This window comes from Centroberyx gerrardi, chromosome 3, assembly GCF_048128805.1.
Source record: "Centroberyx gerrardi isolate f3 chromosome 3, fCenGer3.hap1.cur.20231027, whole genome shotgun sequence".
Taxonomy (NCBI): Eukaryota; Metazoa; Chordata; class Actinopteri; order Beryciformes; family Berycidae; genus Centroberyx; species Centroberyx gerrardi.
The window spans coordinates 8,660,676-8,673,172 of NC_135999.1; the positions used below are offsets into that span (position 1 = coordinate 8,660,676).

At 41.0% G+C, this 12,497-nt stretch overlaps 1 protein-coding gene across 1 annotated transcript in view; it reads left to right on the forward strand.

Annotated features, from left to right (window-relative positions):
* ank2a (ankyrin 2a, neuronal) overlaps positions 1 to 12,497 on the forward strand; it is an 86,604-nt gene that overhangs the window by 67,681 nt on the left and 6,426 nt on the right. The window contains exons 50-52 of the mRNA XM_078282708.1: positions 6,742 to 6,760; positions 10,545 to 10,683; positions 11,779 to 12,345. Coding sequence (XP_078138834.1) covers positions 6,742 to 6,760; positions 10,545 to 10,683; positions 11,779 to 12,345 — 725 coding nt within the window. The remainder of the gene's footprint in view (positions 1 to 6,741; positions 6,761 to 10,544; positions 10,684 to 11,778; positions 12,346 to 12,497) is intronic.

Here is a 12,497-nt window from a genome sequence, read left to right on the forward strand (position 1 = left end):
TGGCATTTGCCCACCTGAAGAATCAACATTGTAACTATTATTTACAATACTCTGAAAGTAGACCCTCATCACCTCTGTCAACAATGTCAGACCTCGAGTACTCTGGATATTGCCTTGAGGAGTTGTTTGATGAAAACAGACCAGACTCACCAGATTCATTCACATCACACGTTGAAGCTGAACAGAATAGTATACCTCTAACTATGCTCAGACCTTCTGCAGTCGCAAAATCTTTTACATATGCAGATATTGTGAGAGGCATTGGCCACGTAAAACAAGCAGATTCTTCCTTTACAGAGAAAACAGTGGAATACAGGGCTGTTTCACCTGAATCATTATCATCAGATGAAGTGTACACTCAGGCCTCCCTTGACTGTTGGATCACTGAGTTAAGACCACGGTCCCCTGAATCCATTGCATCTCAAGATGAATGTAGGCCCCTCTCTCCTGACTCACCTGTTCCACAGTTCAGGTCTCAGTATTGTGGTTATGATGTTGACTTTTCAAGAAACATGACGTTTTCACCAGAATCAGCAACTTCAGACTGGGAATATACTGATTTATGTCTTGAAAACTTGTTTGAAGAGACTAGACCAGATTCTCCACAGTCACTTCTATCGGACTTTGAACTTGAAAGGTTGTTTCATAACAGGTCCTTGTCTCCAGATTCCGTATCTTCCGATTTAGATTTTTCACTTCTTCAGGGCTGGTTGGCAGACTTTAGACCATCCTCCCCAGATTCTGTGGGATCAGATGGGCAGCATTGTGTGTCTCCTCACATGGCATTTGCCCACCTGAAGAATCAACATTGTAACTATTATTTACAATACTCTGAAAGTAGACCCTCATCACCTCTGTCAACAATGTCAGACCTCGAGTACTCTGGATATTGCCTTGAGGAGTTGTTTGATGAAAACAGACCAGACTCACCAGATTCATTCACATCACACGTTGAAGCTGAACAGAATAGTATACCTCTAACTATGCTCAGACCTTCTGCAGTCGCAAAATCTTTTACATATGCAGATATTGTGAGAGGCATTGGCCACGTAAAACAAGCAGATTCTTCCTTTACAGAGAAAACAGTGGAATACAGGGCTGTTTCACCTGAATCATTATCATCAGATGAAGTGTACACTCAGGCCTCCCTTGACTGTTGGATCACTGAGTTAAGACCACGGTCCCCTGAATCCATTGCATCTCAAGATGAATGTAGGCCCCTCTCTCCTGACTCACCTGTTCCACAGTTCAGGTTTCAGTATTGTGGTTATGATGTTGACTTTTCAAGAAACATGACGTTTTCACCAGAATCAGCAACTTCAGACTGGGAATATACTGATTTATGTCTTGAAAACTTGTTTGAAGAGACTAGACCAGATTCTCCACAGTCAGTTCTATCGGACTTTGAACTTGAAAGGTTGTTTCATAACAGGTCCTTGTCTCCAGATTCCGTATCTTCCGATTTAGATTTTTCACTTCTTCAGGGCTGGTTGGCAGACTTTAGACCATCCTCCCCAGATTCTGTGGGATCAGATGGGCAGCATTGTGTGTCTCCTCACATGACATTTGCCCACCTGAAGAATCAACATTGTAACTATTATTTACAATACTCTGAAAGTAGACCCTCATCACCTCTGTCAACAATGTCAGACCTCGAGTACTCTGGATATTGCCTTGAGGAGTTGTTTGATGAAAACAGACCAGACTCACCAGATTCATTCACATCACACGTTGAAGCTGAACAGAGTAGTGTACCTCTAACTATGCTCAGACCTTCTGCAGTCGCAAAATCTTTTACATATGCAGATGTTGTGAGAGGCATTGGCCACGTAAAACAAGCAGATTCTGCCTTTACAGAGAAAACAGTGGAATTCAGGGCTTTTTCATCTGAATCATTATCATCAGATGAAGAGTACACTCAGGCCTCCCTTGACTGTTGGATCACTGAGTTAAGACCACGGTCCCCTGAATCCATTGCATCTCAAGATGAATGTAGGCCCCTCTCTCCTGACTCACCTGTTCCACAGTTCAGGTCTCAGTATTGTGGTTATGATGTTGACTTTTCAAGAAACAGGTCGTTTTCACCAGAATCAGCAACTTCAGACTGGGAATATACTGATTTATATCTTGAAAACTTGTTTGAAGAGACTAGACCAGATTCTCCACAGTCAGTTCTATCGGACTTTGAACTTGAAAGGTTGTTTCATAACAGGTCCTTGTCTCCAGATTCCGTATCTTCCGATTTAGATTTTTCACTTCTTCAGGGCTGGTTGGCAGACTTTAGACCATCCTCCCCAGATTCTGTGGGATCAGATGGGCAGCATTGTGTGTCTCCTCACATGGTATTTGCCCACCTGAAGAATCAACATTGTAACTATTATTTACAATACTCTGAAAGTAGACCCTCATCACCTCTGTCAACAATGTCAGACTTCGAGTACTCTGGATATTGCCTTGAGGAGTTGTTTGATGAAAACAGACCAGACTCACCAGATTCATTCACATCACACGTTGAAGCTGAACAGAATAGTATACCTCTAACTATGCTCAGACCTTCTGCAGTCCCAAAATCTTTTACATATGCAAATATTGTGAGAGGCATTGGCCACGTAAAACAAGCAGATTCTTCCTTTACAGAGAAAACAGTGGAATACAGGGCTGTTTCACCTGAATCATTATCATCAGATGAAGAGTACACTCAGGCCTCCCTTGACTGTTGGATCACTGAGTTAAGACCACGGTCCCCTGAATCCATTGCATCTCAAGATGAATGTAGGCCCCTCTCTCCTGACTCACCTGTTCCACAGTTCAGGTCTCAGTATTGTGGTTATGATGTTGACTTTTCAAGAAACATGACGTTTTCACCAGAATCAGCAACTTCAGACTGGGAATATACTGATTTATGTCTTGAAAACTTGTTTGAAGAGACTAGACCAGATTCTCCACAGTCAGTTCTATCGGACTTTGAACTTGAAAGGTTGTTTCATAACAGGTCCTTGTCTCCAGATTCCGTATCTTCCGATTTAGATTTTTCACTTCTTCAGGGCTGGTTGGCAGACTTTAGACCATCCTCCCCAGATTCTGTGGGATCAGATGGGCAGCATTGTGTGTCTCCTCACATGGCATTTGCCCACCTGAAGAATCAACATTGTAACTATTATTTACAATACTCTGAAAGTAGACCCTCATCACCTCTGTCAACAATGTCAGACCTCGAGTACTCTGGATATTGCCTTGAGGAGTTGTTTGATGAAAACAGACCAGACTCACCAGATTCATTCACATCACACGTTGAAGCTGAACAGAATAGTATACCTCTAACTATGCTCAGACCTTCTGCAGTCGCAAAATCTTTTACATATGCAGATATTGTGAGAGGCATTGGCCACGTAAAACAAGCAGATTCTTCCTTTACAGAGAAAACAGTGGAATACAGGGCTGTTTCACCTGAATCATTATCATCAGATGAAGTGTACACTCAGGCCTCCCTTGACTGTTGGATCACTGAGTTAAGACCACGGTCCCCTGAATCCATTGCATCTCAAGATGAATGTAGGCCCCTCTCTCCTGACTCACCTGTTCCACAGTTCAGGTCTCAGTATTGTGGTTATGATGTTGACTTTTCAAGAAACATGACGTTTTCACCAGAATCAGCAACTTCAGACTGGGAATATACTGATTTATGTCTTGAAAACTTGTTTGAAGAGACTAGACCAGATTCTCCACAGTCAGTTCTATCGGACTTTGAACTTGAAAGGTTGTTTCATAACAGGTCCTTGTCTCCATATTCCATATCTTCCAGTTTTGAAGGTCTGGGTGACTTGTTTAGTGTGGTCAGACCCTTTTCACCTGATTCCATCTGCTCTGAAATTGAAGAAATGATAGATAATTCAGGGTTAACTCACAGTGAAGCTATGTTACAGCAGTCAATCTCTAATCGGCAGTCAGTAACATTCCCAAATGAGCAATGTACAGAGCGACCTTCATTACAGGTGATATTAGACACTTGTGAAGAAAAGGCATTGGTTCCAGAATACAGTCTGTTTTACAAAATAGTCCCTTGCAAATTGATGAGCCATATGTATGACTCAATGTACAAAGTAGAGGGCTCCAGGATTGAGGAAGTTGTATTGGATCATGAAGTTGAAAGATGTAAAAGTACTGAATTAATGGAACATCAGAGAGATTCGTCTGGCATCATGTCGCATCATGTAAGTAAACCCAGCCTTGAATGTTCCTCTCATACAACTTTATTGGGTCTGACTGAAAGGTCAAAAAGTGATAAACCTTTACTTGAAGAGGTAGTACATGAGGATTCCTCACTATCATACTATAACGAAGAGAGTAAAATGGATTTGACCAGATCTTGGCCAATAGAGATGAACAAACCTGGTTTCTCCCAAGTCTCAGTAGATGGGGGGTTTGTACAATTTGCTTCACTTCCAGTGTACAGGCTGCTGTCCCATGAATCACTAAATTCAGATGATGGACACCTTTCCTATCTATACCACATGTTCACTGACACAACACCACATTCTCCAGTATCTGTTGCATTATCTGATGAGTATAGATCCCTATCTCCAGACTCACCAATTCCTCAGTTCAACTCTTGGTATTGTGATGATTGTCTGGATCTGTCTGGTAACAGATCATCTTCCCCTGGGTCTGCAACTTCAGACTGGGAAGGTTCTGATACATGCTTTGTTGGCTTGCTTGATGAGGACAGACCCGACTCACCTGATTCCATTGTACTTGACAGGGCATTTAGAGAACCTTTCAATGTAATGTTGTTAAAAGACAGACTTCCTTTACCAGAATCTGTAACTTCATTGGATAACTTTTCATTCCTGGAGTTTTTATTGTCAGAATCCAGACTATCATCACCTGAATCTGATGCATCGTTTAATGAGAATAGACCCCTCTCCCCTGACTCACCAATTCCCCAATATGGAGACCAAAGTTTGGACTATTATTTAATGTTTTCAGGAGCAAGATCAAGCTCCCTGTCTGAAGTCCCTGAGTCAGGGACTTCAGGGACTTCAGACAGGGAGTGTACTGATTTATGTCGTAATGCATTGTTTAATGAGGATAGACCCGAGTCTCCTGATTCAGGGTTGTCAGAGCATGTAGATAAAGAATGTGAAGAGATACCATGCAGTCTCAGAGCACTTTCACCTGAATCACTAACATCAGAGTCTCAATGTTTGGAGTCTTTCCTTGAGCACTGGTTCTCTGAATTTAGAATGTTGTCCCCTGAATCTACCACATCTTTAGATGAGTATAGGCCTCTCTCTCCTGACTCACCGGTTTCCCAATATGTTCTTGGTCTGCCTGTGTACACGCCAACAGTAGAGAGATATTCTTCACCTGAATCTGTGATGTCAGATATAGACCGGGAGGAGAAAGGTCTGGACCTGTTCAGTGAGTTCAGATTTTGTTCACCTCATTCCATCTGTTCTGGGGGTGAGAGCGATGTATGTCATTCAGATGTAACTCAGAGTGGAGCTAAGTCAGTCTCCACAAACTTTAACAAACTAGAAAAATCTGAAAAATCACAGGTGATATTGGATGTTTGTGAAGGCATGGCATTGGTTCCAGAATACAAGGCAGTCCCATGCAAATTGATGTGCCATATGTATGATCCTGTGTACAAAGGAAATAGCTACAGGAGTAAGACGGTCATAGCTGAAATATGGCAAGGTAGACAAGTTATGGAACATCAGAGAGATTCTTCTAGTAATATTGAGGTACTTCACGTTATTAAACCCAGCATTGGAAAATGTTCTTCTGAAGCAACCAAACATGGTGAAACTGAATTGTCTACAATTGATAAGGCTTTACTAGAAGATGCATTGCAAGAAAATTCCTCTCCAACATACCATAGTGAAGAGGAAAATGCAGAGTTGAAAGAGTACACTCATTTGTTAACATCAGGGCCACAGGAGGCACGAAACCTAGCTACCTCCCACGTGTCAGTAGAGTGGGAACTTGTCCAGTGGTCTCCTCCTTCAGAGTATAGACATCTGTCCCCTGAATCACTAAATTCGGATGATGGAAACCCTTTACATCTAGACCATACATTCATTGACATGAGACCACCTTCTCCACAATCTGGTGTATCATTTGATGAGTATACACCCCTATCACCAGACTCACAGATTCCTCAATTCCAATTTGAATATTGCCATGACTGTCTGGATTCCTCTGGTAATAGGTCACCTTCTCCTGCATCCATAACTTCAGACTCAGTGTGTTCTGATTTATGCCTTGATACTTTGTTTGATGAGATCAGACCAGATTCCCCTGATTCCGTTGTATTTAACAGTGAATTCCATGAGTCCTTCAATAACATGCTATTGAAATACAGACCACTGTCACCAGAATCAGTATCTTCCACTGATATTTTTTTAGTCCGGGAAGTCTTGTTTTTAGAGTCTAGACCATCTTCACCTGAGTCAGTTGCATTGTTCAATGAGTATAGACCCCTTTCTCCTGACTCTCCAACTCCCCAATTTGGAAAGCACTTTTGCGGTCATTATTTACTATCCTCAGGAGGCAGATCATGCTCCCCTGAATCAGTATGTTCTGACCTTGAGTATTCCAGATATTGTGTTGAGGAACTGTTTGCAGAAAACAGGCCAGATTCACCAGATTCATTTATCGCAGAATATGAACATGAACAAAACACAGAAGAGATACCATCAGCTACAACTCCTCAAACATACACTGATGTTGTACAAGGTAGCACTCATTTCAAACAGTCTTCAGAGTCTTCAGAAGAAGAGAAACAATTTCAGTTGAGACCTCTATCAGGGGAACGTTTGTCATCAGAAAATGACTACACTCAGTCTTTCCTGAAGTATTGGCTGTCTGAATTGAAACCACCATCTCCTGAAGATATTGCACAATTACATGAGTCAGAAAAAGATTTTATCCAGCTCAAACCAATCACTCCTGAATCAATATCATCTGAACAAAGTCTCTCAGATTACACAACATACACAAATATGTATGATCCATGTTATAAGGGAAAAAAATTTTGTAGTGAACCAGGATTCTTTGAATGCACACTAGAGAAACTGTCTGACGTGGTTTACGATACACCACAAAAATATGGAGATTTAAGAACAGTCAGCATCGAAGAACAACATAGCTTAGGGAAGTCTTACAATTGTCAAAGTAGATCAGATTACAAAACAGTAGAAGATTCTTCATTCTCACACTCAAGAATCACTGATCATACTGTACTAGAATGTCATAGCGACACTCTTATACCACCATCTGAAACAGTTGACACTGGACCTATAGGTCCTTCCCCACATGCAGTTGAATGGGAATTGGTTGAGATTCCTTCACTTCCAGAGTATAGACCACTATCCCCTGAATCATTATGTTCAGATGATGGAAACCTTTTCCATTTAGACTGCTTGTTCACTGACGTGAGACCACCTTCTCCAGAATCTGTTGCTTCGTTTGATGAGTATAGTGCCCTATCTCCAGACTCACCAATTCCTCAGTTCAAATGTCAACATTGTGATTATCTGCATTTCTCAGAATATAACTCAGTTTCACCTGACTCCATAATGCTGGACTGGGATTATTCTGATTTATGCCTTGATACTTTGTTTGATGGGAACAGACGAGATTCCCCCGATGAACCTTTAGGACCTTTTATGGAAAAGAACCAATATGAATTCCATGATCTATCAGCTGAATCTTTGTCATCAGAGAATGAGTACACACAGTCCTTCCTTGACTACTGGTTGTCTGAGTTAAGGCCATCATCCCCTCAAAATACTACCTCATTAGGAGAGTCAAATGGCAGTTTACGCCAGCTGACATCTGTTATACCAGAAACAGAATCAGTATCACTGTCATCTGAGCAAAGTCTCTCAGATGAGACTTTTACCACAGAAAACAGACTCACACACAAGCCTGTCTCCAGCAAGTTAATGACACATATATATGATCCATTATATAAGGGAAAACCTTTCTACAATAAGGCAAGTTATGTTGAAGATGCAGTAGGAAAATGGTCTGAGGAGGTTTGTGATCTGCCAAAAACACATGAAGATTTTACATCAGTTAGCATGAAAGAGCAACAAAGTCGTGGGAAATCTTGCCATTTTGAAAGCATCAGATCAGATTCCAAACCATTAGAAGATTCCTCATTATCACACTCCACAATCAGTGATCATACAATCACAGAATCTCATACTGAAACTCTGATGCCACCAACTGCAACAGTTGAGACAGGACTCATAGCTCCTTCTCCGGATTCAGATAATCAGTCTTTTTTTGTAAGGCCTCCTCCCCAGACAGCCGAGAACCTAGATTAGATCAGGTGAGGGTATATAGGATTAGCCAGTTTTGTACTGAGTTGAGTCATGTGCCATCTGTAGTACAACAACTGAGATTTCCTCATGCTGTCTGGCTGGAGGAGGCTTTCCATACTCAAACTCAAGGAAGTGGAGAATCAGTGAAAAGAAGAGAACATGAACAAGAATATGAATGGACAGAACCTGAATCAAAGTCAAAGATTACAAAGCCCCAAGATTTGTTCTGCAAGCACATGACAAGAAAGACCATGAGAGAGGAAGAAAACAAAAGTCTCTTGGTGTCGGTAAGACAGCACAAGCTCTTGCTCGGCAGAGAATGCAATGTTGCTTTGAAAAGTAATGAAGATGGCAGTGCATAATGTGTGAACTTCACTTAGGATTCTTGGCTCAAGCTTTCACTAATATGATCTAGAGGCTTCACTCTTCTCCTGTGGCATGTTTGCATTAAAGCAGCAGGAATGTTCTCTGAACAAAATATTACTAATGGAAAGAACAGAGACATCCTGTCTCAACGCCATGACCTTTCTATCAGACACATGGTGTATAACATTGTCATAAGCTAGCTAAAGAGCTAACCATAGATTTTGTGTCATATATAGAATGCTTTGACTGAAAGTCTTCCTTAACGCTAAGGAGATTTCAGTGCCTTGGTTATGTCATGCCTTGGTGTCCTGCTTGTATTTATTTATGTATTTTAACTATTACAGAAATTGGAAATAACAGACTCAGGGCACTATTTAGACCTCAACTTAAAGGATAACACCAGTGTAATTTTAGGTTTTTTTCCTATCACCATTAATACCTATGAAGATTCTAAACCCACCTCTGTATTTGCCACAGTCAGAAGCTACCACCGTCTGTCCCACTGCAGGTTTGCATTACCGTCCAGAAGTCATAGGCTCCCGTTATTTTCAAAAATCTATTAAAAACAGCTTGCAGACACATACTGCTGCATTGACGAACATAATCCATCATTTTAAATAACACGTGTTGGAGTGTCCTGGTGGCTCAGTGGTCTACAGCGCATACCATGAAAATGCGCATACCATGTAAATGCAATATTCCAATAGGATCCAGGACTTTTTGTCCCCCTCTCTCTCCCAGGCTTTTCTTTGTCTAATAAAGGCAGAAATGCCCCCCAAAAACAATAACACGTGTGTTTTATTTTTTCCTAACATGACTTTATAACGCCACAATCATTGCAGTTACAATTGTATCAAAAGTAATTATATTGTACTAGAATTGAATGTGAAGATATTGCGCATCTCCAGCTAAAAGCTGCCTTGAGTTTCATTTTGCCTCTTTGCTGCCACTAAAAGTAGGTAACAATGCGCAGTAATGGAAAGAGTGAAGTCCCCATTAAAAGTGATAATTAGCTGTGTGATAAAGTCAGGTTAGGAAAAACTGCAATACACGTGATGGTCAACATGATGTATTATGTTAGTCAAGGCAGCAGAAGAAGTCTGTGAGTTGTTTTTAATGTATTTTTGAAAACAATGGGAGACTATTGGGAGACGGGGCAAACCAGCAGTAAAACACACAGTAGTACATTCTGACTATGGCAAATACATTGGTAAGTTTAGATTTTTCATGGCCAATCATGGTGACAGGAAAAAAGTAAAATTACACTGGTGCTATCCTTTAAGCAATGTGCAGTGGTGCTTACCCTGCACTTACGCACGGGGATGCACACTTGGTGATGAGTATGTAAATCAAGGCATGTCCATGTTCACATTATGACTTAAGTTCATTTGTACCCTCCTTTCCTTATGCAAACAAAATTTTTGTGTTATTACTGGTATTCTCATTAGAATTCTTACCAAAATTTAGTTTTGGCAAGAATATTTGGAAAACATCTTAATCTTGTAGCATCTGAATCAGTCAATATTAAATATAAAGTACATAAAATGTGCATTCTTTTATTGTATGTGGTCTGTTAGATCATAGTTTTATATATGACATGAATGATGCTTCTAAAAATACATCAGATTTTTTAAAATGCAAGTTGAATTTCTTAATTTGATAGGCATTGCAATAATCTATAAAAACAGAACTTGTTCCTGAACCATTCTAAAGTGCATGCTGAGTATGACTCTTCCTTTCATCACCAAAAAAAAATATCTTTCATCTCTTATTCATATTTGTTTTTCCTTTTTCCACTCCATTATATAATTTCTTGCAGGTTCCCACAGGATCCTCCATGAGAAATCTCTCAGAATCTTCAGAATACAAAAATGTGGTTTTAGAGCAGAGTCAGCTCTTACCAACTGAGATCCCATCCTTGGCACATGAGTCAAACACAACACTTCATACTGAAAACCAATCTCTAGAATTACAGAGTTCAGTTACATTTGACTTAAGTAAAACACAACCTAAAATGACCTTGACCAATGACAGTGGCTCACCACAGGAGAAAGATGAAAAGCTGCCGAGCGCTAAACAAATCAGAGATTCAACCTCAGCTGATTCAAGCCCAGTTGTCCCAGACCTGCTGTGTCATATGTCCCAAGACAGCCTGGATGATCAAATAGCCATGTCTTTAGAGTCCACTCCAACACCACCAGGGTCTGGGTCCCCTCAGCTTGACCAGTTACTGTCAGACCTGGAAGAGATGAAACTGAAGTTTAAACCAGAGACAATTGACCCACTTCTGTCAGAATCCAGTGATGAAAGCCCTGAAGTTGATCAACCTTATATTGAGTTTGAAGACCTTTCACCTGAAGATCAATGCCCTAACGAGGATAGTAATGCCTTAAGAGTCAGTGTGTCATCTGTTATACAGCTTGCAGAAGCTCCAAATCAAGCAAATGCAGCAGTCTCAGTGCCTGCACATTTCCAGACTTCCATTGAAACGGAACCTGAAGTAGTGAGAGTCACTCCTGATCTGATCAAAACCTCAGAGACAAATGAAGTCATAGATAAACCAGTTCATTTTCATAACTTGGATCCACCTGCTTCCATTCACACTCATAGAGCTGTAGCATCAAGCCTTGGCAGTGTTACAGATAGTCATATATCCCCTTCTGAATCTGTTACAATTCTAGAATCTCCCCAACAAGCCTGTGATGTTAAGGAAACATCATCAGACTCAAGTTTTCCTTGTGAGGTGTTGCAGTCAAACAAATGTGATGCAAATGTTACTGAGCGATTCTCTTCAGTGTCTTCTCCCAAACTGTCTACAAAGAGTCAGTCTCACATATTTGAGGAAGATCTGGCTGATGTTAATAAAGAATATTCCACAATTGACATTCTTATTCAAAGTCAAGAATTATGTGAATCCACTAGATCATCTAATGAATCAAGTCGTGAGGTAGAAGATACATCAACACAAAGTACCAAAGATCAACTCCCATATTTATGGGAGACAACTTCTGTTGAAGCCATTCAGACTGATGATCTTTTTTCTCAGTCTCTCTCTGATTTGACTCTTGCCTCTCAGTCTACTCTAGCCGAACCCAGGGCAGAGACGGCGGCATCAACCTCTGATGAGGAGTACAGCATCCCACCTGGGTATGCAGAGACCTCTCCTACTACAACCATCTACAGCCCCAAGCCTCCAAGATATGCAGATGTTGTACATAGTGGTGTATATAGAACAAACTTTGAAGACTCTGACCCAGAGCCTTACTTTGACTGCGAACAGGCTGCATCAGATTTCTCAGAGACTGAGCTTGATGAATCTAAGAGGAGTATGTCAAGAGGAGGTCGGCCCCATGATCATTCCACTCATCCTGGAGAACAAGGAAGGATGTATCCAAAGTCAACAGACCCTGCTTACTCTGCTTTTGACAGACAAGAGCAAAAAGTCCTGCTGTCCTCTGGAAGTGAGGATTATGAGGATGCATCTTATGTCCACGAGCCTCCTGATAATGCACACAAAGAGAGTGAAGAACTAGTACGCTCCCTGGAAGCGCACAATGAAGACTTTACCTTCTATGAGGCTCCACAAGACCTTCCTGCTCATGGAGTGGCAGCACATGATGATAATGATAAATCTCTGGCAAGGGTAAGATGAGATTTGGCAAATCGTCCCAACCTGCAATCCTTTCCCAGAGCTGTGCTAACCCAAATACCTGCTTCAAAAAGGAATGACTGCTTTAACATAACTGTGGCCACAAAGATTGGGTCTGAAACTCCCATTAACCCTCATTTTATTTT